Source organism: Rhinolophus sinicus, linkage group LG01 (genome assembly GCF_036562045.2).
Source record: "Rhinolophus sinicus isolate RSC01 linkage group LG01, ASM3656204v1, whole genome shotgun sequence".
Classification (NCBI taxonomy): domain Eukaryota; kingdom Metazoa; phylum Chordata; class Mammalia; order Chiroptera; family Rhinolophidae; genus Rhinolophus; species Rhinolophus sinicus.
In genome coordinates this window covers 161415511-161438961 of record NC_133751.1, presented here as the reverse complement: position 1 = coordinate 161438961, position 23451 = coordinate 161415511, and the positions used below count along the sequence as shown (strand labels likewise).

The window sequence follows — 23451 nt, the reverse complement described above, 5'->3', positions numbered from 1 at the left end:
TTCCAACACCAACTTTCGATCAAGGCTAGACAGAGGTGGCTCTATGTCAGCTAGCTTGCCGCCTCTAGGCTGGGGAGCCTGCTCCTCCCTTGTTGGATAAAAATAGTCTGACTGCTCACTGAAGCAACCACCATGCTATTTTTGTCCTTGGGAAGCTGAAATTAGGAGAGCTCTAGACATCCTGGGCCAGCCTGGCGCTGCCAGCGATCAGAACTGAAATACAAAGTTTGACGCTGTCATACTACGTCTGCTGGCTTTCAGGCCCAGCTCCTTTTCTCCTAACTCTTGATTTCTCCAATCTCAATCTCACGTTATTATTTTCACTATAGATGATTTGTTAAATGGAAGCCAACTGATACTTCTTACCTGTTTATACTTTTCCAAAAAGTTGTAAGTCAGAAAAAAAAATTGGGACACATTTTTGTGTTTGTGAAAATCTAGATGGACATAACTAAGCCTTGTTATATATGATCGTAAATCAAAAAACTATTCCCTCATTGTAAGATTCACCCAATACCTTAACACGTAATAAGGAGCCATGTTTTCTTTTTTAATGTTTGCTATTTTTGAATTATTCATGATTTATCAGGAATGAACCTAGTAGGCACTACCCCTTTCCCAGCTGTTTTGGTAGCAACAAGCAGTCCCTCGCTTCACACACGTCACAAGATAACCATTAGCTATGCCTTTTCTTTATCAATTTGCTCCTATCTCAGGAGATAAAACTCAAGTCAAGGTGAAATTGTTTTAAGAAGTGAGCCACAGAGTAGCAGGAAAGGATGGGGAAAAGAGAAAACATAGGAGACCAAAACAATAGTGCTATTTCACAGCTGCTAGACTGACAATTTAACTTGGGTTTTTTCCCCCTCCTCTGCAAACTGGGTATTTGCTGAGCAAGTTTAGAAAAATTTCTACGAATTCAATCATGTTTTCCAAATCCCATTTCTGATAAGCCAGTAGCTTGGCTCTAATTTCTATATTCCATTAAACATGCGTGGAATTTCTTTTAATTCAAGAATTTTAATGTGCAATATTTGTTAACTTTGCTCGTTAGAGACCTCTGCCATCACCCAATTGGTATAATTCAGTAATAGGGGATTAGAGTGGATGGTTGTGTTTGTAGATTTTTTTTTTTTTTTAATGAATCGATTCACTGAGTGGAATTAACTGTGCCCTCCCAGAACCTTGGATGTGTGTTCCCATTCAGATTTTGTTTGTAATCTCCCCACCCCCATCATCAATGGCATAAGCTGAATTATGTGGTATCTGCCATTTTAAACCCATCTTAACCATGGTCTATCTCCTTCCCTTTTTGTTTTGAACAACACAGGACATGGATTTGATTGACATACTTTGGAGACAAGATATAGATCTTGGGGTGAGTCGAGAAGTATTTGACTTCAGTCAACGGCGGAAAGAGCATGAGCTGGAAAAACAGAAAAAACTTGAAAAGGAAAGGCAAGAACAACTTGAAAAGGAGCAAGAGAAAGCCTTTTTCGCTCAGTTACAATTAGACGAAGAGACAGGGGAATTCCTCCCAATTCAGCCAGCCCCACACATCGCGTCCGAAACCAGTGGATCTGCCAGCTACTCCCAGGTAGAGTACTCGGTTCTTGGAAAGTAGTATGGCAGAGTTCAGGAAAGAACGTTGACCCAGGAGTTAAAACATCTGGATGAGTTCCAGCTTTGCCTTTTACTGTGTCTTCATGAACTTATCAACTTCCCAATCTCAGCCTCCTAACGAGTTCAATACCTCACAGAGTTATTACAAGGATCAGAAGGACATAAATTACATAAAGAGCTTTGTCAGCTATAGAAACATCATGTAAGGGTCAAGCAGCAGCAGTACTGGTGGCAATAGTGGAACCAGTGGGAGGGACTATTTATGGCACTAACTGGCAGGCACTGTGGATCAATCTAAAGCATTTGACATATACTGATTGGTTTATCAGTACAACTCTATGAATTAGGTGCCATTATCCCCATTTTATCTACAGATGAGCAACTAAAGCTCAAAGATGTTAATTTGCCCAGAGCACTCAAGAAATTGGGGGAGCCAATTTGAACCCAGACAGTCTGTGCTCTTAACTACGGCCCTAAACTAACTTCCAAACTAAGAGAAATGTTTGATTAACCAGATTGCAAACATTTAAAAACATCAATCATGAACCATTAGCTTGGGAATGAAACATTAAATAATTATTTTCTTCCTTTATGTCTTTCCCTTTTATCCAGGTTGCCCACATTCCCAAACCAGATGCTTTGTACTTTGATGACTGCATGCAGCTTTTGGCAGATACATTCCCATTTGTAGATGACAATGAGGTATAACATTTGGTTCACAGCAAACTCCACAGCTACATCTCATACATCCTACATGGGTCCCTTTAATGTGTCTCCATTTTTGAGAATGAAAAGCATCTTAGGAGGAAATTTTATCAGTGAAACTATATCCTATACATAAGTTTAGAGACCCTCACACAATACAAAACCCAAAACATTTATTACTGAATAGCCAGAAGCATGGATCGGCGTAACCTTGGAAACAACTCATTTGTTAAAGGTATTAAAAAATGAATTTCGAAGAGTAAAGAGCAAGACTTGTCCGATTAACAATTTTAATAAACTTACTGTGTTTGAAGCACTATAGGAGGTATTATATAAAGATACAAATTACATCCTGAAGTTTTTCTTCCCCATGCAGCTTTTGGCAGATACATTCCCATTTGTAGATGACAATGAGGTGTAACATTTGGTTCACAGCAAACTCCACAGCTACATCTAATACATCCTACATGGGTCCCTTTAATGTGTCTGCTTTCAAAGGCATAGGATAAAACAAACAGGTAGATAAAAAGAAATTGAGTCAGTTGGCTAGGAAAACACAGATGTTTCATTATATAGAAATAGGGGTCATAAGTAGTTACAAGTACAGGAATACAGAAACGCAGTCAGTTCCAGCTCCCGGGGTTGTACAAGGCGGTGCATTGAAGCGCACTCATCCGACAGACTCACGCAGATAAAATGCCTTTTCCATTGCAGGTTTCTCCGGCTCCGTTTCCATCCCTTATTCCTGATATTCCCAGCCACATGGAGAGCCCCGTCTTCACTGCTCCTAATCAGACTCAGTCACCTGAACCTCTTGTCCTTCAGCTAACCAGTACTGACTTAGATAATATGCAGCAGGACATTGAGCAAGTTTGGGAAGAGCTATTATCCATTCCAGAATTACAGGTAACGAAGATCTAATATGTGATAAATACCAAAGATGCCTTTAAATTAGTCATACTGGTTATTTATCTGCTACCTACTTACAGGATTAGAGTATGCTTGTAAATTAGTCATGAGAGCTGCCCATGCTCATTTAAGTGCAATTGTGTTAGTTAAACAGGCTAGATGTCTTGAGGATAGATCAAGTTATAAACCTGAAGTCTGATCTAGGAACTGAAAATAGTACAGATGCTTAGGCATAAGAATCTGTTGGAAATGGGAATTATCTCTGAATTATAGGAGAGAACAGCTTGGAGAGAATGGGGGTGGGAAGAGAGTTTTTGTCATCAGATGTAGATTATCATCTATTAAAAACATTTTACCTTGATTTACATAGTATAAACTTTTCCATGCAGTGTCTTAATATTCAAAATGACAAGCTGGTTGAGAATAACACGGTTCCAAGTCCAGAAACCAAACTGACGGAAATTGACAACAGTTATCATTTCTACTCATCGATCCCCTCACTGGAAAAAGAAGTAGGTAACTGCAGCCCACATTTTCTCAGTGCTTTTGAGGATTCCTTCAGCAGCATCCTCTCCACAGAAGACCCCAGCCAGTTGACAGTGAACTCATTAAATTCAAGTGCCACAATAAACACAGATTTTGGTGATGAATTTTATTCTGCTTTCATAGCAGAGCCCAATATCAGCAACAGCATGCCCCCCTCTGCTACTTTCAACCAGTCACTCTCTGAACTTCTAAACGGGCCCATTGATATATCTGATCTCTCACTTTGTAAAGCCTTCAACCCAAACCACCCTGAAAGCACAGCAGAATTCAATGACTCTGACTCTGGCATTTCACTGAACACGAGTCCCAGTGTGGCATCTCCAGAACACTCAGTGGAATCTTCTATCTATGGAGACACACCACTTGGCTTCAGTGATTCTGAAATGGAAGAGACAGATAGTGCCCCTGGAAGCGTCAAACAGAATGGCCCTAAAACACAGCCAGTACAGTCTGCTGGGGATACAACCCAACCCCTGTCACCGTCTCGGGGACACTGTGCTCCAGTGCATGATGCCCAGTGTGAAAACACACCAAAGAAAGAATTGCCTGTAAGTCCTGGTCATCGCAAAACCCTCTTTACAAAAGACAAACATTCAAGCCGCTTGGAGGCTCATCTCACAAGAGATGAGCTAAGGGCAAAAGCTCTCCACATCCCATTCCCTGTAGAAAAAATCATTAACCTTCCTGTGGATGACTTCAATGAAATGATGTCCAAGGAACAATTCAACGAGGCTCAACTTGCATTAATTCGAGATATACGTAGGAGGGGTAAGAATAAAGTGGCTGCTCAGAATTGCCGAAAACGAAAACTGGAAAATATAGTGGAACTGGAACAAGATTTGGATCATTTGAAAGATGAAAAAGAAAAATTACTCAAAGAAAAAGGAGAGAATGACAAAAGCCTCCATTTACTGAAAAAACAACTCAGCACCTTGTATCTCGAAGTCTTCAGCATGCTACGGGATGAAGATGGAAAGCCCTACTCTCCTAGTGAGTACTCCCTGCAGCAAACGAGAGATGGCAATGTATTCCTTGTTCCCAAGAGTAAGAAGCCAGATGTTAAGAAAAACTAGATTGGGGAAGATCTGACCTTTCTGAGCTAGTGGGTTTTTTTTTTTGTACTGTTATACTAAAAGCTCCTACTGTGATGTGAAATGCAGAAATATATACTTTGTAATTCTATGCAAAAGTATAGTCAAAACTAGTGTAGAGAATATAAAACTTTGAAAAGCATTAAAGTAACTTAACAGTATGCTGAAATCAGTTTCACTGTAACTGCAAAGTTAATTTCTTAGAACACCATTTGGGCTAGTTTCTGTATACGTGTAAATACTACAAAAACTTATTTATACTGTTCTTATCTCATTTGTTACATTCATAGATTTATATGTTTTGACATCTGGCTAAAAGCAAATTGTTCCAAAACTAACCACTATGTACTTTTTTATAAATATGTATGAACAAAAAAAAATGGCATTTTTTATATTAAATTGTTTAGCTCTGGCAAAAAAAAAAAAAAAAAAACTACCCAATTTAGTTGAAAAGCTGGTACTAATAAAGGAATATTATGATTGTTACATTTTTTTTTTTAGTTTATTCACAGTATTTTCCATTACATTTAACACATTTAGGTGTTTTACATTTTCAGAATATTTTCACTAAAAATATGCATTTTATACTAACCTTCTGGTGCCAAACCAAGGATAATGTTGTATCTTGATATGAAAACATTTATTCAATCAGATGTATGCCTGAGCATTGTTCAAAGGACAAAATGGAAACCCGTCCTAGAACTAGTGGGGAAAGACAACAAACTTACTACACTATGCCAGAAAAAGGACTGGGAAGACCAGTAAAAAGGAAGCGTTACAATTTAAAATCGGGTTCTAAGTAGGAAAAGCCTTACTGAGTGGCAGTATTTGAAGGTGTGAGAAACCCATTGTCATTTCAGACAGAACACAGGAAATCCAAAGGCTCTGAGGCCCATCTGAGGAAAAAGGATTATCTGGCTGAAACCGTAGGGGCAGGAAAAAGGTGGGTGGGTAGAGTGGACCATGGCACAGAGTCTTGTTAAACCTTCCTAAGGACTTTTTGGCTTTTACCTAGCCAAGTGTGGAGCTATTGCAGGTGCTACTGTCATTTCTAAGTTTCTTCTGCCTTGTGTTGAGAAGAGTAAAAGTGGGAGCAGGGAAACCAATTGGGAGTCTGCCATATCACACGGGATTTGGTGTGTAGGTCTAGAGCAGGGGTGTCAAAACTGCGGCCCACGGGACAACTGGGGTCCGCAATCCAGTTAACTGGCCCGCAGCAAATTCCAAAAGTATATTTACTTAAATAAACCAGGTGAGGCAATACGAACTTCACCTCGAGTGAGTGGCCCGGCTGTTTGTGTATTTTACCGCATATGGCCCTTGGTAAAAAATGTTGAAAAGTTTAGACACCCCTGGGAGCGATAGCAGTAGTGTGAAGGCATTGGATTCTGCATGTTTCAAAGAGAACGAAAAGGATTGTGACAGAACCAGGTGGGGTGAAGGTGGAGTCGAGGACCTGGGAACATCTTTAAGAACCATGTTGCCCAAAGACTGAGAAGACTGGTTAGAGATCTAGGTGGGAAAATCAGTTCACTCTGGAACAGAGATTAAACAAGTTCAATTAGGAAGTACAAAATCAAAGTCCTTCAAATTCTGAAAATGTGCATGCTGCCCTATAAACCATTCACAGCACTGATTCACTATTTCTCCACCTAAACAAATGTCTTGTTCACGTTTTGTTTCAAAGTGGGGAAAAGGAGACTCACCTGAGGGTTAAGCATGTTTAGAAGAAGCACTGCATGCAAATTACTAAGTCCTATTTAGGAGCAACGTAGTGCAGAGGTCCCCAGGCCCTAGAGCCAGCCGGCCTGGACTTGCTGCTGCCATTTTCCTAGAATGACCTCCAGTAACTCAATGCAATCAGGCTTGTTTCTTCATCTGTAAAGCAATAGTTCACGCAAGTACCATACCTACACACTCTGTAAATGTGCATTTTCTCCTTCTCTTTAGCCTTGTATTAGGATGCCTTTTGGTTGTAAGTGAAACTAAAGTCAGATTAGCTTAGTAAGAGACGCTGACTCTGATGATTGGAAAACTCCGGGTTGAAAAATGATTTAAAGGACTAATGTACCCAGGCCTTCAGATGTGAAGTTTCTGCTGCTGGCTTTCTTCCTGTGGTCAAGAATTCCTGCTTGCAGTGGTGATAAGATCCCTGGAGGAGACAGGACTTCCATCTTAAAAGTCTCAAATCTTGCCTCAAATGCCCCACCCTAAACAAAATCAAGGGTGGGGCCTGGAGGTGGTGGCTCTTTTCCCAGTAGCCCCATCTGAAGCACCTGGATTAGCTGGCACCACGCAGAGCACTGCTGGGCAGACCACACTTCCACTAGCCTTGCTCACATGCATTTTATCAAACTGCAAAATATTTTGCCAAGTTCATTCAAGGTAACGTCATAGAACCTTACAGTACCTAAAATTACTCTGAACTACTCGATTGCACGTTATTAGGAACTTTAAGGTATACATTGTTTTATTGCGCTAGTCATTACTGTTTCACAGATGTTTTACAAATTGAACCACCACCACCAGTTATATTGTGATGCTGTGGAACCAACAGTACCTGAGGTTCACCTGTACAAGAAATCCTAACTTACCCATGACCTAAAAAAAATAAAGCAAGGTTTTCATCTCTTGATTTGGACTTAAAATATGAGCTTTATGTCCTGAGATTAAATTTGGTTACCTAATTGTTAAACCTTACTTGAATCAGTTTCTAGTTTTAAAATACATACTTATACCTTTTACATTAAGGTGTATCAAGCATTTTAAGAATTTTAATAGCATGATACTGCATGTTATATAAAAAGTTTTCTTGCAGATTTCTACTAAAGTCCATATTTTTGAGGGATAGGGCAGCTGCTCTATCTTACACTACTGCCCATTCCCACTTTTAACCTTCAGAACATACCAGGGGTGCTAAAAAAAACAACACGTATACAAGTGGACACTGGTCAACGTTGCTCAAGTAGTAGTTCGCCGTAATCAGAAGTGTCTGGACGCTGATGGTAACCACTTTGAGCACCTCTTGTAATTGCATTAGACATTATTTGTACTCATCTTTTGTTCTAGTTTTCCTTTCTTAAAATATGCATTTTTAGCACCCTCTGTATATAAGACATAATCATCAGGCCAATTTCAGCTTTCAGTTGATGTTTTAAAATACTTTTTAGTACTTTTTGAGAACTGGAAAAATTTAGACCATAAAAACTTTAATCCTTTGTGGAGAAAAAAAATTGACTGGCATAATTTTATTGGCACCCATTAACTTTAGATATGCCTCAGGACATATACTTGTGACTACTATCAAAAATATTAGGGATCATGAACCAGATGACACTACATTAAGTTTTCAATTCCATTACATTTAACCTTCAGATTCAATGAGGGCAGCTAGGTATTGTATCTCCATTGCACAAAAAAGGAGTTAGGTAAAAATGAGTTTCTGTTCTGGATAGAATTTAGGTCAGAGAATTTTGATTGGAACAATGTTACTTTATTGTCACTAACATTTAGTGAAATTTAACATTCCTTCAATGTTATAAGCAGCAAACCACAACGGTAGTCATTAAAATGTGACTCATTAAAATCACTGCATCAGATTACTGTTGCCAAGTATCTCAAATGCATCACTTCAAAGTTAGAAGTCAGAGCCACCACTAACTTCATTAAATGTTTAAGAATTACTAAATTAAAATTTAGTAACTATTTCCAATGAAATGTTTAATTCTACATATTTAATGCATGTGAAACAAAACATTAAGGGGTCAGGTGCATCACCAAACTGCAAAAGCCATTTTTTATGCATGGCATAAAAAAACTTGAATAGTCCCAATCAACTTGCCCAAGCTCACAAAACTACTTAAGTTCTGTACTTAAACTTCTTACTGCAAAACCTAACTGCATTTTCTTCCAGGACCTATTAAATAAGGGTGTTAAGACAACTGAGATTAATCGGATAGAAAACTCTGAACCAGTGTTTTGGTACATAATGGATGCTTACTAAACATCTGACAATGCATGGGCTAATACAATGTACTTAATGAATCACCTTGTAAATTCCAGATAGAACTAGTAAATGTGTACAACTCTTGTCCTTGTGATTATAAGCCCTTCAACTAATTGCAATGGTTATAGACGTAGTAAAATTTAACCATTTTCTTTTAAAACTCAACACCCTTACGTATCTGTTAGTAAATTTTGTAAATGAGTAAATCCATTTCCTAGTTAGCTTTCAGTATGGTGCTCATTCAATGGGCACCGTACTGAAAACTACCACATGAATGCAGCTCTCCATACACCTTTGAAAATGTGATAAGCAAAAATGGTGTTTTACCTATTACCTTATTGTCCTAACCCTTGGTACCTTCTATTCAATTTAAGTTAAACCAAGCTAACATATTAACAGGATCCAATTTTTGCAAAAGAACAAAACCCACTGATCTTCAAAATATTTAACTGGTCTGTTACCTCAATATTTTGCAGTTTCATTTAACAAATGTATTTTCATTCTGAGAAAGTATACTTATTTTGGTGGAAATGAAATCCACTTGTCCTGAATTACTTTGGGATTAAAGTATTAGACTGGAATTATAAGGTTCTTACACAGCTGCAGAATATAAAACCACTATATATACTATGAAATGAAGTGTTGAATACAAGCAAAATATGTTCCAATCCCGTTAACACCTAAAAATTCCATGGCTTCACCTGTTTCCCTTACATTAACAGCTATTGATGCTAAGAATCCATACTTGTTACAAAAATTTTTTAAATCACATTTCTCAAAACCCCACCTCACAAACTTATAGAACTTTATTAGGTTGGTGCACAAGTAATTGTGGTTTTCCCAATTTTTAACCTTTTAAACTGCAATTGCTTTTGTACCAACCTAGTATCTTTACTCGGTTTAAATTGCAGCACTTGTTTGACTAGACTTCATGAAAGCTTTTTTCCCCAACCCAGAGCACAAAATGCTCAATCAATACAATGCCTTTCTTAAGAAACCCAATACTTCATCTGGAAGGAACCACCTTTTATCCTCCCAAACTGTTTTCACTTAATCTATCCTTACCTTTTCTCCCCAAAATGATTCCTCTCATCATCCAAGACTGAATTCCTTAAATGGCCATAGCTTAGTGTGTAAAATTTTTTCCCACACCTATTTCCAATGTCATGTTTTCTTTCCATTGAATACAATCCATTCTTTAAATTAACTGCCATGTGAAGGCTCATTCCAAGTTTCCTATTTTATTACTCACTGGTAAAGTAATATTCACCTATAACATTTATGTCACATGAACATTGTGAAGCGACAAAACCACACACACATTTCTAAAAATATTTTAATGAAAAAGTTATCTTTCTGTAAACATTTCATTATACTACAAATGAAACATTTGAATCCATTACAGGCCACCTCTTAAATCTTAAAAATCAGAAAACATTTAAATTTTAAACTTATATAGGCTAACAATCCTTACATTACCCCCTGCACATTAATTAGCATGCTTATTCCTTACTTTGTGACATTACTGGAACTCCAAGAGATACTGTCAATAACTGGAAACGTTTCGAATTGTGGCTTCTACACTGTAACTCTTAAAACCAAGCTTATTTCAGTTGTTCAATTCTGTAACAAATTTTCTTCTTTAGGACACTGAGTGTAAATGAAGGTGTTTTTGTTTTTTTGAACAGTGTGAGTTGCTTTGACAAAAAAATCAGTGCAGAAGTTTGTCTTGACCACTTCCCTCAGGAACTTGTTTACTGGCGCTGTGACTTAAAAGCATCTTATTTTCAGAAATGACAGTGAAACATTTAAATAAAAGCACTTTATTTCATAAAGAAATGAACTGTAAAGAACAATGCCTTTACTTTAAACAAGTGTTTCCTATCCTATGAAATTCGCTTCACTAAAACCATGTTGTAAAGAAAATTTACCAATAAAAGGCTAATTACCTTGTTCAACACCTCATGCTATGGTGATGTGTAGAAATTCAGTCCTGATTTAGATAAACAGAGAGCCAACCAGTCATTTTCTGACAAACTCTGGCAAAGTGACTACTGCTGTTTATAAAAAGATGTCATAATTTAGAACCTAGTTTTATTTTAAGCATCTATTTCAAGTGTTTTAAAAACTTAATTTACATCAAATCTCAATTTTTAACAAACCCTTTTGGGGCAGCAATAGCCCTTATGATATCAGCAACTGATTTGAATAGTAATTAAGTTTATTCTTTGGGAAGTCTTTAAAAGGGAACGTAAGTGTAATTAGGCCCCCACTGCTTCTGGTTAACAGGTTAAACCACCAAAAGAACCCCTAAAAGAACCAAAAATTTATCCAATTAGTCCAAATAAATCCAACTTTATATGCAAGAGAACTTTATATGAGGTCACTTGAATGAAGACCATTTTTACATCTGAATCAAACCCCAAGGTTTTTCCTAGAACGAGGATTGGCAGTTTAATCCTTCTGTTACAACTAAGTCAACCTTGTTACAAAAACTGCAAAATTTGAGGTCACTCCTTTTCTCATCAAAAAATGACTTTACCCTAAAGACACCAACAATGAACTGTACAAGAGGCCACATCTCACTCAATACTGAACACTTGCGGTTATTGCAGGGAAATTTAAAAACCTGTTTAAAACGTGTTGGATATGGTTCCAAGATAAAGTTTTAACTGAATAATTCTGCTTATATTAGCTAATAGTTTAAAATGTGTAATATCAATTTGTAGGGAAACAAATGGTGTCATCAGATTTTACTGTGTGCTACAAACCTTACCCAGCCAGAAACCTTCGTATTTAAGATGGTAGAAAAGACATTCCTCATTTAGGCAAGTGGGTTCTCATTCAACCTGCAAATCAAAAAGATTACTCTTACCTTGCTTTACAAAAAAAACCTCTTTAATTAGTGAAAAAATTCAAATTCAAGCCTTACCTAATGCTTATTGCCCTTCCTCGCAGGTCTAAATGCTAGACCTAGTGACTGTGGCAACTAGCTCTCATTGATGTTCCAAAAGACGAAGAGCTCCTTCCTGCTAGACTTTCTTCGATATTTCAGTTGCAATAAGCAGATTTAACTAGCTTTTGGAAAGTTGCTCACTATCACCATAGTATCTTATGCCTTCACTTCTCTGTAGTTGAAGCTCTTGCTGCTGCCTTGTCATTCTTTATTTATGCTGACTTGTCCATACTCAAAAGGCTGCTGAAGTCCTGTCTTAGTGAGTCTCGTTTGATCCACTGTGCTCAAAAAGCACATCTTAGGTCCTTTAAAGCTGGTTAAATCGCTCTCCTCATGGCTGACTTTTCCACACTGTTCACAAGAACTAAGCTAATACAACTTATAAACAGGTCACACACACATTTCACCTGCTTATAGGTTGCAAACATCAACTTACTGAAAATATTTTCACTATTAAACTAGTTCCAGAACATAGAAAGTTTGTTAACAGTACAATTAACTTCATATGCCATTAAAGGATACTGTCAAGGTTGTGTCAAACAAGTCCACAAACATAGAAACAAGAAATGTTAATCTCCCCCACTCCTTCAACCTTTATTATGTGAATGAAAGAACTTGAGACAATTGAGCTCAATTTTAATAAAATGTTTCCCAAGCATTATTTTGACCAGGTACCCAGGTTTAAGTTCTAAACATTGACAGTGTCCATTTATATAACCACACTTGAAGTTGTTAAAGACTTAACCAGTTTCTAGTATTTGCCTATTTTCTACACTGCTTATACATATGTCCATTAACAAATGGCATGTTGTCTGTTACATTTATTGGTTTGTGAGTGTTTTCTGGAAAACTGCAGTATCTGTGAAGACCGATTTCCATGCTGGCATTGCATGCATCCAAATATTAATGCAGAGGCACAGAATTAGAGCAACAAGAGAGCATATGCAAACACTAGCACGCCCCATTCCCCTTTTTATTGCTTGTTTTGCTTAGTACCTCTTAAAACAAAAATAATCTTGAATTCAATTTTCAACTGCCAAATAGTAACAGTAGGGCACATACTCAGGGCTCAAATGAAATTGTAAGCAGTAGGCTGGCGCAACAGTAGACATTGATTTATATATATATGACCTCATTACCTAAAAATCTCAACCAGGGTCTTCCAAACAAATTAGCTCATACCAACATGATTTAGGTTCAAGCATACACGTGGAATAACAGTGTGTTCTCTGGGATTTTGAGTAAGAACTGACCATCCAAATCTGAATCCATGTCTTTGGTAAGTGAGAAGCTTGTCCTAAGCAAGTGTGGTACATTTCTACCGCATTAAGTCATTTGGGACGATTATAGCTAGACTGCCCTTGGTTCATCCAGTAAAATGTAGAGGGTACAAACAGTAAAGCATGCCAGCCAGTTAAGGGTTCAACAATGCATGATTTTTATTCTCTTGCTTTGAGAGCTTGTATCAAAAAAATATATTAAACCAAGGAAAATAACTGAAGATTTGTGGGTCTCTTGTGCTTTAAAAAGGAAAAAAGGGTAGCCACTAATTTGCTCAGATACAGCAGACTTAGTGGTCCTATTACTTCGAAGTTTTTTAGAGAATGTTTTTAATGTAGGAGGAAAGGGAAAACATCCACTACCCCTTTCCAGAATCTAAAGAGGGCAGTAGACATTTTCTTACACCCAAGTAAAACTATGGCAGCAGTTCACATGTGACCAAGGTGAATGTAGGATGGAGATGTTCTAAACACAGCTAGGACTCGCAGCAAATCTAACACACTAAAATCGTCATTACATTTTAAAAGAAAATGCACAAAACCAAAACGGAATTTTGAGATTTTTCATTTGAAGGTAAGTCTTAATGCTATTGAAGTCACAAATATGCTAATTTAAATACCCAATTCTATTTATCTAAAACACACATTGCAAACATACAAATATCTATTCTCTCCACATGTCAGAGCCCATTTATTTCATGGTTTGGAAATGGGGAGAATAGATTCCCCTTAACTGCAAGTCAGCAGGTGTTTCTTTACAGTTAACTTTAGCAAAATTCATACAAAATAGTAATTAACAATGATCTTCTTTACTTGTTAACTCACAAGGAAACACCTTCAAAACTGCATTTTGTTAAAGTTTCTGTACTAAAATGTAGAAAAACTGAACTACACAAATATTGAAAAGTTAAAAATTCCTTAATTTTTTATTCCTGGTACCACTACCACAATTTACAGGGCAATATACCTGATGTAATGAAAAGAAAAAGAAAAAGACAAAGCTACAACAGATAAAAGACCTCAGGAATGTACATCTAATTGACACTACATTGCATTAATCAATAGCTGCACTTTTTGCAAACTGTGGCTATGACAGTCCTGAACAAGAAGGGTTTCCTGTTTAAGCTGCAGTAACTTTTCTGACTATGGATCATCGTTCCTTCTGTGGCAGATTTTTACAGTTCCTCTAATGCATTTGGGACGACTGTCTCAAAGTAACCTGCAGCTTTCCTGACAACTCCTCGCTCTCTCTCCTGCTAAGAACTGTAGCCTGTTGAATAATACAGGATAAAAAAATTATTACACTCAGTGAACAGTTCCACATATGCTTTATCATCATAATTAAAATTTAAAGATACCTACCCTTTTCTGCTGAGTTTTTAGAACCTTCTGCTACCATATCCACCACTTCCACCACCAGATCCATAACCACCTGGAAATATACACGTAGCAAGTTTTTAAATATACATGAGTTTTTAAATTAAGAAGGCTATGAAAAATTTTGATGAAAAAATTTATTTACCACCATAGGGACTGCCCGAGCTTCTTCCACCAAAACTGCCCCCCTTCATGGGTCCATAATTGGATTGTTGTTGTCCACTATAATTTCCAAAATCATTGTAGTTCCCACCACCACCATAGTTACCTGTAATTACAAAGGTTTTATTTGTGGTGGACTCACACAATAATTAATTCCCTCTTCTAATATATGTACTTATTTTTTGACAACCACAGCAGCACTCTACAATACTCATATGCAACCATTTGAAGAGAGAGCTACAAAACTCTCTCTACCACAAACAAGAGGATCATTAGCAGACCTCAGGCATGGCTAGGAAAAGTGAAAACAAGAGGTGGAGGATAGTCCCAAGAGTACATATCTACACAGCTGCCGTGTTTTGTTTATATTTGATGCCGCACTCTAGCACATGTTCTCTCCTTCATACCATTAATACCATCAAACTGTTAGTTTGATTCACTCTAATTCTGATGCAATACAACTTTGAAATCAGTAACAAGGTTATTCTAAATGTACTGTTAAGAAAAACCTGAACCATAATTATAATAAAAGCAATACACGCACGTTAAAAAAGAGAAAAAGTTGTTGATACATTAATACAGTCCAACAAAACTCAGTACATTCATAACAAAGCTCTCCCAAACACAGTATCATGGAACAAAATGTATCTGAGACACATTCAGACTCAAAGTAACTTAGATGCCAGACGACACCCTTTTCATTTTAACATGTGTGCACATTCAAGTTATAGTTCCCGTATGTCCAGCTTAGAAGTGCTTAGAGTTAAAATCCTGGCCATACATTAATGCCCATTTTGACTACAAAACAGAGTTGAATATATTTCACCAATTTACTAATTAACCAGCGAAGTAAGAAAAATCAGTTCAATTACCCATCGAGTATTTTCTACATGAAATCTGACCAAATGCTGTTTTAACACTTTCAAACATCTGTAACAGAACTATAAATAAGGAATATTGGAAACAAGTGAAAACTTACCGCCAAAATTCCCTTCATTGTAACCATCATATCCTCCTCCACCACCGCCGCCGCCATATCCACCGCCTCCTTGGTTTCCGTAGCCCGGCCCTCCACCACCACCATAGCCTCCTCTACTGCTGTAGCCAGGACCACCGCCATAGTTGCCACCTAAAAAAAGTTGGGTCACACAAAAAACATACAGAGGGTCAAGTTGTTGAGCTCTAGTTTATATTAATTTAAACCACTGGAAAATAAGCCAGTAAGTTGACTTAACACTAAACCCTGGTTAAAAGAACCCTAAGAATCTGAGCTGGTAAGAAATTTAATATGAATGCTTAAGTATCTTTTGACATTAAAAACTTTTTTCTTTCAAGTTCACTAAGGAAAGTAGTGGAGTCTTCTCTGAGACATAATGCCTGCTCAACTAACTAGTACAATAAATCTTATATGCCAGAAATGACAGGCTAATGTTAAATCTTAAGAGGAAAAAAGGCAAATCTTCTATAGTATTAATTTAGAACATACTTTAACTGTCAAACCATGCCAAGCTTTGACTGAAATTAAAAAAATAAAAATACTTAATTTTCAATAAAGCATAGGAAACAAAGTCAAAATATCAAACACCAATTTTTTAAAAAAACTTACCATCACCTCCAAATCCATTATATCCACCATCACCTCCTCCATAACTACCTCTGCTGCCACCTCCACCACCATAGCCTCCTGAGGAAAAGGTATGAATCAAAAGTATACATTCAACTTACCAATAAATTTTATGTAGCTATGTACTTAGAAATAAGAGAACCATCCTACCTCTTCCACCAAAGTTTCCACCGCGGCCAAAGTTACCCCCACCACCTCCAAAGTTTCCTCCGCGACCCATAAAGTTGCCAGATCCACCTCCACGACCTTTAACACAGGCAAGGAAGACATTTAAGAACCTTACAAACACCACTCACATTTATTGTGTAAGTACATACGGTACTACTCACCTCTTTGCGATCCAGCAGACTGCATTTCTTGTTTAGAAAGGGCCTTTTTCACTTCACAATTATGCCCATTAATAGTGTGGTATTTCTGAACTAAAAATTTTTTTAAATTAAACAAACATGTTATTTGATGTTTGAAAAAGCACATATAAATGATATCCTTTAGCACTACATAATTAACGTATCATCAAAAAAGTAGTGACTTGAGTGGGGATGAGGGAATATTAACACTTGTTTCTTGATCCGGACACTGGTCACACAAGTGTAATCACTTTATGTAAACTGAACTATATACACTTTATATGCTATTATGCACAATACAAAATTATAAGCAATTAAACAAATTTAGTGTAGAATAGAAAGCCATTTCTACTTTCTCACTCAAGTTCTGAAAAATTGCTACTTACCAACAATTTTATCAACTGTATCATGATCATCAAAAGTTACAAAAGCAAATCCTCTTTTTTTCCCACTCTGCCTGTCTTCCATAACTTCTATGGTTTCAATCTTGCCATACTTTTCAAAGTAGTCTCTCAAATTATATTCTTCTGTATCTTCTTTAATACCACCAACAAAAATTTTCTTCACTGTTAGATGGGCACCAGGCTTTACAGAATCCTACAAGTAAAAAAAAAAAATACATATATATATACACATATATGTCAAAAGAACAACTTTTTACAACAATTTCACGTTATACAACATGGTATTAACAAATACCTCTCTAGAAACAGCTCTCTTTGGTTCCACTACACGCCCATCAACCTTGTGTGGTCGAGCACACATCGCTGCATCCACCTCTTCAACACAAGAGTAAGTAACAAAACCAAAGCCCCTGGAACGTTTTGTTTGGGGATCTCTCATCACCTACAAAATAAAAATTTTAAACATAAAAACATACCTCCACAAGTCCTGCCCCTAAGAAACTTTTTTTTGTTCCTTTTAGTAACTTACCACACAATCCGTGAGTGTGCCCCATTTCTCAAAATGTTCTCTTAAACTATCATCTGTAGTTTCAAAGCTCAAACCACCAATAAACAGTTTTCTCAACTGCTCTGGTTCCTTTGGATCATGGCCCTGAGGAAACAAACCAATAAATTTTAATTATTTTTAGTATGTGAATTGCTAAGAAAGATACACGGCCTTTGATCTGCTACAAATAAATTCAGTATCAACTTCTGTACCCATTAACACTTTGTGTAGTTAAAAACTGGAATAGAATCATACAAATCACATCAACTTAGTACAGGAACCAAAATACCAAGAAAACCTATAACCAGACTTTCAAAAATACCAACATCACTTCAACTAAACTGAAGTCCAAGGGAATCCCAGAATCAAAAGTCCTGTAATTTTAAGCTACAAAAGTACCTGGAATAGATTGTTTTTCAGATGTTGCTACTGAGAAATCACATTTTCTAAGAAACCAGTGTTGCAGTGTTTCAACCATCTATTTCTTTTCATGTCTTCCCTCCTCAGCCTAAACCCCAACAAGCATTTAATATTAAACCACAAAGCTGTGACGTACAACTTAAAAGTCTTGCATGGCAAATTTAGAGAAATTCTCAAGTTTCAGGCAAATCAAGATGTTAAGATAGCTAAACTAACATCTCCCCCCCAAAATATGAAAAAAATCCAACACACATCTTAATAGCTTCCTGTAGCCAATTTGTTCTAGGTCATGTGCTGCAAAAATTACCTATTGGCACTGTATCACATGGCAAAACCTTCAAATACAACATCTTATAGGATCACAAAAAGGGCAAGTTGGACCAATAGCTTGAAAAGAATGGAACACAATAAAACAAATGGAGATTTAAAAAAAAAAGTTAAGATGTGGACCGAATTGTTTTACAATTTAACCAGTTCTTTAACAAATTACATGAATCGCCGTTTAACCCACGCAAGGTACCCGTTCATCCAGTCCTTAAATAGGCTCGTTTACATTCTAATGTCTTCCTGTGTCTTCTAAAAGAGACGTTAAAGCATTTAATGTGAAGACTGTCGCATGTTACAAAAAAAAAATGTTACACGATTATCTAACGCATTAATTCACTTACTCTCATCTTTTCACGTCTTGGTTAAACACATTTAATAAACAACACACAAAACTGACTAAAAAAACACTATAAGCCACATAAATATCTCAATTACATGAAAAATTCAACCGTGGTTTCAGTCCTCTAAAACAAAAATCCAGGAAGCTATAACCAGAGCCGACCCATCAGAAAAATGGGAAAAATGGAGATCAAAAATTCTCAAGTTCCTGTTTTACATCCACACCTAAATTCTTAGTGAGAATCGCGCGAAGATATGTATATTTCTGAGTTTTTAGCAACAATAGCAGATCGGGAAGTATTTATAAAGCAGCAAACTTAAAAAAAAAAGTATTTTCAACTGGATGCTGCGAAGAAAAGGCAGAGAATTAAATTCTAGACGCCTTAAAGATGTAAGGCCTAAAACGCGACCACCGAACTTCAGAAAAAGCACGGGCGCCCCAAGCTTGGAGGCCATTTGCGGCATTTTCTGCCGGGCCGCCTTCCTCCCTCTTCCTTCCAATCCGCGCTCTTTCCTGGTGGCGGATTGAGGCGGCGGCCATTGCGGGCCAATGCGCCATTTCGTAACGCGGCAGCGGATCAATGTCAATGTGGCCTCCGCCCGCCTGCTCGCCCGGATGTGCCTGCTCGTCCCTCCCCTCCCCCACCGCCTCCTCTCAACCGCTCCCGCTCAGGCCCGCCATGCCGCCCTCGACCTCAAATCAGAGGCCGCATGGCCGGCGAGCTGACTGCCCTCCCGAGGTCTCCCCAGCCAAGCTGTACCTCCAAGAAGCCACCTGTGCAGCCGAAGGAGAAAGCGATCCGGGCGAGGGACCCAGAGCAGGCCTCCCAGGGTCCGCTCCCCTCCCCCTCCCGCCGCCCGTCTCAACGCAGAGCGCGGGACTGCCAACCCGTCCACCCGGCCTCCCCGCTCCCACCGAGCCAGGCCCCCCCATGCGGGCCACTACCCATCAACCCCCCGCTCTCCCCCTAATACCTCCTCCCCCCGGCGGCGACGGCGACGGCCGGAGTCGGGCTGGGGGCGACCGGGCGGCGGTTTTACCTCCATTTTGAGACCGGACTCGCCTCTTCCAACTCGAGTTCAATATGGGACCGAGAGGAAGAGGCGGGGCCAGTCGTCACGTGACGCGCTTTCCGCGCGCCGCCGGCCTGATGGAGGAGGGGCGAGTTAGGAAAGGGGCGTGGCCGTCTGGGCGCGAAGTGGGACTGGAGGAGCGGGTTGGCGGGCGGAGGGCGGGGGCGTGGCAGAACGCGGGAGCGCGCGCGACTCGCCAACTTCCAGAGCGGCGCCACCCTCGCTGTCGTTCGCGCCAGGGCTGCTGCGGGAACGTCAACTCGGCCTTAGCCAATGGGGAGCTCCCACGTCGGGAGAACGCCTCGTGACCGCGCGTCATCGGAGAAAAAGGTCTTTCCCTTTCTTCTCGGGCTTATTTTCCCCTCCCCCACGTAGGCCTCTCGGTCTCCATTTCCGAATTCATTCCGTTGCCGTGCTTGAGTAAAACCACGCATTTCTCTCCTGTAGTTTAAAGTCGCAGAAAGACCTTTGGCTCCCCGGCTTCTCGCATGTTTCCAAATGCCAGGGACCCGTTTCTGTGACTGTGACGCCTACTACCGTACTGAAAAATCCCTGCGACACCGACATACATGAATCACGAGCACTTTGGAAAGGCCTCAAAATGCGGCTGACAAACTGAAACTTGACCCTTTAAGGAGCTGAGGCAGGACTGGTTGAGGTCAGTTCCTCAGGTACTCAACGATCTCAAATCTGTCTAACCCTTTAGATAATAGACCCTATTATCTAACCCTTTTCTAGTTTCTGTGAAGAAAGCTGAAGCAACTTTTCTCGCGAATGGAATTTAAGGAATTGAATGATTTACAACCTTTAAAAAGTAGAGTCAGATGTGCTACCTATTTGCGAGTAATTTTTACCTTCAAGTTTGTGTTGTGAAGCATGATGAGCAAGGTCATCTAAAGAGTTAAAAACTAGCGATGTAATCGTTTCTCTACCTAGCTAAGTGATTTTAAATCATTTGACCCTACTGAGATTCAGTTTTGTTTTTGTTTTTTAATGAAAATGGGGATGATATTAGATTATCTCCAACACCCATGACAGCCGTCAATCTATAGATCCATGTTTAAACAAAGATACTGATGAAAGTGACCACAGTTGAAAAGTCTCCCTCCCCTGCTAAGAAATGCCTTTTATTTTATTGTAGCAATCCATACAAAAGCTCCTTTAAAGTTCAATCCTTCCCTTGGAAAGGTTAGAAATTTAATCAATGATATTGTAAATTGTTTAAAAAACAGTTTGTGTTAATGAATGGGAAATGGTCTGCTTGGAGCTTGAAAAAAGGGAGCACAAAAAATAAGAATTTGTTAATGTTTATCTAGCATTACCCAAGCGAAACAGGGTTTTTATTTGGCAGATGTGAATAAAAGGTACTCTGTTCCAGGGTAGAAACCAGTCACCAAGCCTTAATGTAACTTGAATGAAATAACCCTCCAAACAAGCCTCCTCCTGTCACTCTGATTCCAATATCACAAGCAAACTGATGTGTTCTACTCATCAGGTACTCCTGATAGCCAACAACAGTACTTGAAACACTGGGAAAATGTGTACCCTTAGTGTCATTAACGTATCAAGGCTTTGTGAGTTTGATTACTATGAAATAGTCATGGATAACTTGATTTCTGATTCAATTCTGAGTAGGTTGAAAAACGCAAAGTTAAAGATCTTAGGAAGATGGTATTCAGTATTCACACCCAAGTCACTGCAAAGGTTATCAGGAAGATTCATCACTTGGCTTCACTTTAAGGCATGTCTGGCTAGATGTTTTCTAACCAAGATTTAGAATCAGTTACTTCTGTTATTCTTTCTTCTTTGAGTTGTATTAAATTCTTGCATTAAGTTGATACATGATAGGGGATGGGATACTAAGTACTTCTACCCAGGAACATGGTAAGTCAGTCCATTTATTCAAGTCTTTTGTCCTTTAGTAAAATGTGGATTCTTCCCACTTGGATTCATCCAGATGTGTTGTTCACCCATACTCTTTTAGACATTAGCTACTATTTATGCTTTTGTCTGAGTTTACCCCCACCCCTGGGCCACATGGTATCTGCTTGAGTTCTTGACCCTGTTAGACGCAAACTTGAACCTTGGCTGCTGTTTGTCCTTGTAGCCCTGACTTTCTGCGATGTGAGAAACAGGAGAGAATATGGGGTAGGAAGCAGGGTCAAGGATCCTAAGGGGGGATGGAGCGGCAGATAGACTATAAATCGTCTATATCAGGGCCTCTCAACTTCTCTCACATCACAACACATACAGAAAATTACAGTTTTTGTACAACACCCTAGGTTACATAAAGAGATTTGGAGGCGTCTAAATGATAGTTAAAAAGATTCATAAAATTTTTTAATTATATAAAATAAATTGAATTTGAATAAAACTTTAAGATAAAAATTCTCCACATATTTTAATGACCGGCTTGAACTTGGTCCTATGAGTATGTATTGATATTAGGTTTTATGGTTGAATTGGCTTTATGTAGTTTCTGATCTTAATGATAATCTCATATTCTGAATAGTAATTATCAGGGAGGGACTCTGATCACATAAGTGGGTGATAAAATATTTAAAAGCATTTTATACCATCATTCAAAATTTACAATTATAATTATTTAAAGAAAAACAACTCTTCCTTTTCTTTTATTGTGAAATGCAGTGTTGCAATTTCATACAATTTCATATGGTAATGCAAATGGATTTCAAACTAATAGAACATTTTCACATCAAGATTTTGAAAATGAAACTCAAACTTTCAGAACATGCATGCGTTGTCAGCAGCTAATCTGGGGTTATTAAAAGACTGCATGGTTACAAAGGGGTAGAAATAGCCACTATATGTTCAGTCAAATATTGAGGGCATTGCCTGGAGCTGAGCCCGCCAGCAACCGCACTCTGCCCAGACCCCTCTCCCACCCTCTGACAGATGACCCTGAGGCACCTGGATCACAAACTTACACCTTGGCTCCAGAATGTGTCTGCTCCATGTTGAGCAGTGGGGTGCTTGGCAGATAGATGCCCAAATGGCAGGCATCCTTGGCCACACACAGACAGCAGAATTGTGAGTGTTGGTTGTTGTCCACAGCACTTGCTGCATCTTTGGCATCCGCCCCAGACTGCTCTGCACATGCTGCCCTGAGGCACCTTAAACAAGGCTGTTCATTACCAAAGGTGCTGTCCCAGGCTGCTCTGGCTGTTCAGGCTGCTCAGCTGCTCCATTGCAGGAAGGGTCAATTTCTCACCACATTCAGGAGACCAGCATGCCATAGTCTGTAGTCACACAACAACCTAGCCAACTGTCCCCGGTGTCTTTCCTTAAGGAAAGAAGAGTCTGTGAGACTGTGCCTTTCTGGGACTCTGTTCCATCCTTGTGTTTACACCTTATGTCTCTCTGTCTGGTCCCCAAAAGATGGTTTGCAACCAAAGACAGGTAAGATATCTCACGGGAGATACAACCTAAGCCAGGCGGAACCGAGTGGGGACCCCCAATGAGCTGCCTTAGAAGAATATGGGAAGGAGCCTTGCCACCCCTTCCCCCTGCCTGGGAAAAGCTGTTGCAGGCTCTGCCTTTTCTCTCGCAGCTGTTTGTGGGAGAAGTCATGAGGACAACAAAGATCAGTTCTCTCACTTATCCCAACGGAGCTGTTACAATATGAGAGACTTGACCCTGAGAGGGTACATACCTTAGGTAAGACATCATGGGACCTTGTGCTTCGGCTGTTTA

The 23451-nt window shown here is 38.9% G+C and overlaps 2 protein-coding genes across 11 annotated transcripts in view; one reads left to right on the top strand and one right to left on the bottom strand.

Moving 5' to 3' along the window:
* The window catches only part of NFE2L2 (NFE2 like bZIP transcription factor 2), a 32095-nt gene extending 26735 nt beyond the window's left edge, over positions 1 to 5360 (top strand). For 4 of the 7 annotated variants that reach the window (XM_019739285.2, XM_074338426.1, XM_019739286.2 and 1 more), the window contains exons 2-5: positions 1331 to 1597; positions 2236 to 2325; positions 3043 to 3234; positions 3627 to 5360. In XM_019739285.2, coding sequence (XP_019594844.2) covers positions 1331 to 1597; positions 2236 to 2325; positions 3043 to 3234; positions 3627 to 4856 — 1779 coding nt within the window. In that variant the 3' untranslated portion in view covers positions 4857 to 5360. The other 3 variants (XM_019739290.2, XM_074338437.1, XM_019739291.2) reach the window with 2 other exon arrangements.
* A 5186-nt stretch (positions 5361 to 10546) lies between these two features.
* HNRNPA3 (heterogeneous nuclear ribonucleoprotein A3) lies at positions 10547 to 19799 on the bottom strand. Of its 4 annotated transcripts, none has more exons than XM_019739324.2 (11): positions 19705 to 19799; positions 17560 to 17682; positions 17326 to 17472; positions 17013 to 17223; positions 16609 to 16698; positions 16430 to 16525; positions 16262 to 16339; positions 15635 to 15784; positions 14639 to 14761; positions 14479 to 14548; positions 10547 to 14386 (listed from the first exon to the last, which is right to left on the bottom strand). In XM_019739324.2, the coding sequence occupies exons 1-10, from the start codon at positions 19708 to 19710 to the stop codon at positions 14496 to 14498; spliced, it is 1077 nt and encodes a 358-aa protein (XP_019594883.2). In that variant the 5' UTR covers positions 19711 to 19799; the 3' UTR covers positions 10547 to 14386; positions 14479 to 14495. The 4 variants fall into 4 exon arrangements, with proteins under 4 accessions (XP_019594883.2, XP_074194553.1, XP_019594881.2 ...); XM_074338452.1 differs by having other exon boundaries at positions 10547 to 11729; XM_019739322.2 differs by having other exon boundaries at positions 19639 to 19797.
* Between the last annotated feature and the right edge of the window lie 3652 nt (positions 19800 to 23451).

Excerpts from the sequence above, each read along its gene's own strand:
- HNRNPA3 (XM_019739322.2), bottom strand. The coding sequence starts at position 19,710 with ATGGAGGTAAAACCGCCGCCCGGTCGCCCCCAGCCCGACTCCGGCCGT. Across the intron at positions 17,473-17,559 it reads GCACACTCACGGATTGTGTG|GTGATGAGAGATCCCCAAAC; the intron begins GTAAGTTACTAA and ends TTTATTTTGTAG. Across the intron at positions 14,549-14,638 it reads CTCGGGCAGTCCCTATGGTG|GTGGTTATGGATCTGGTGGT; the intron begins GTAAATAAATTT and ends GTATATTTCCAG.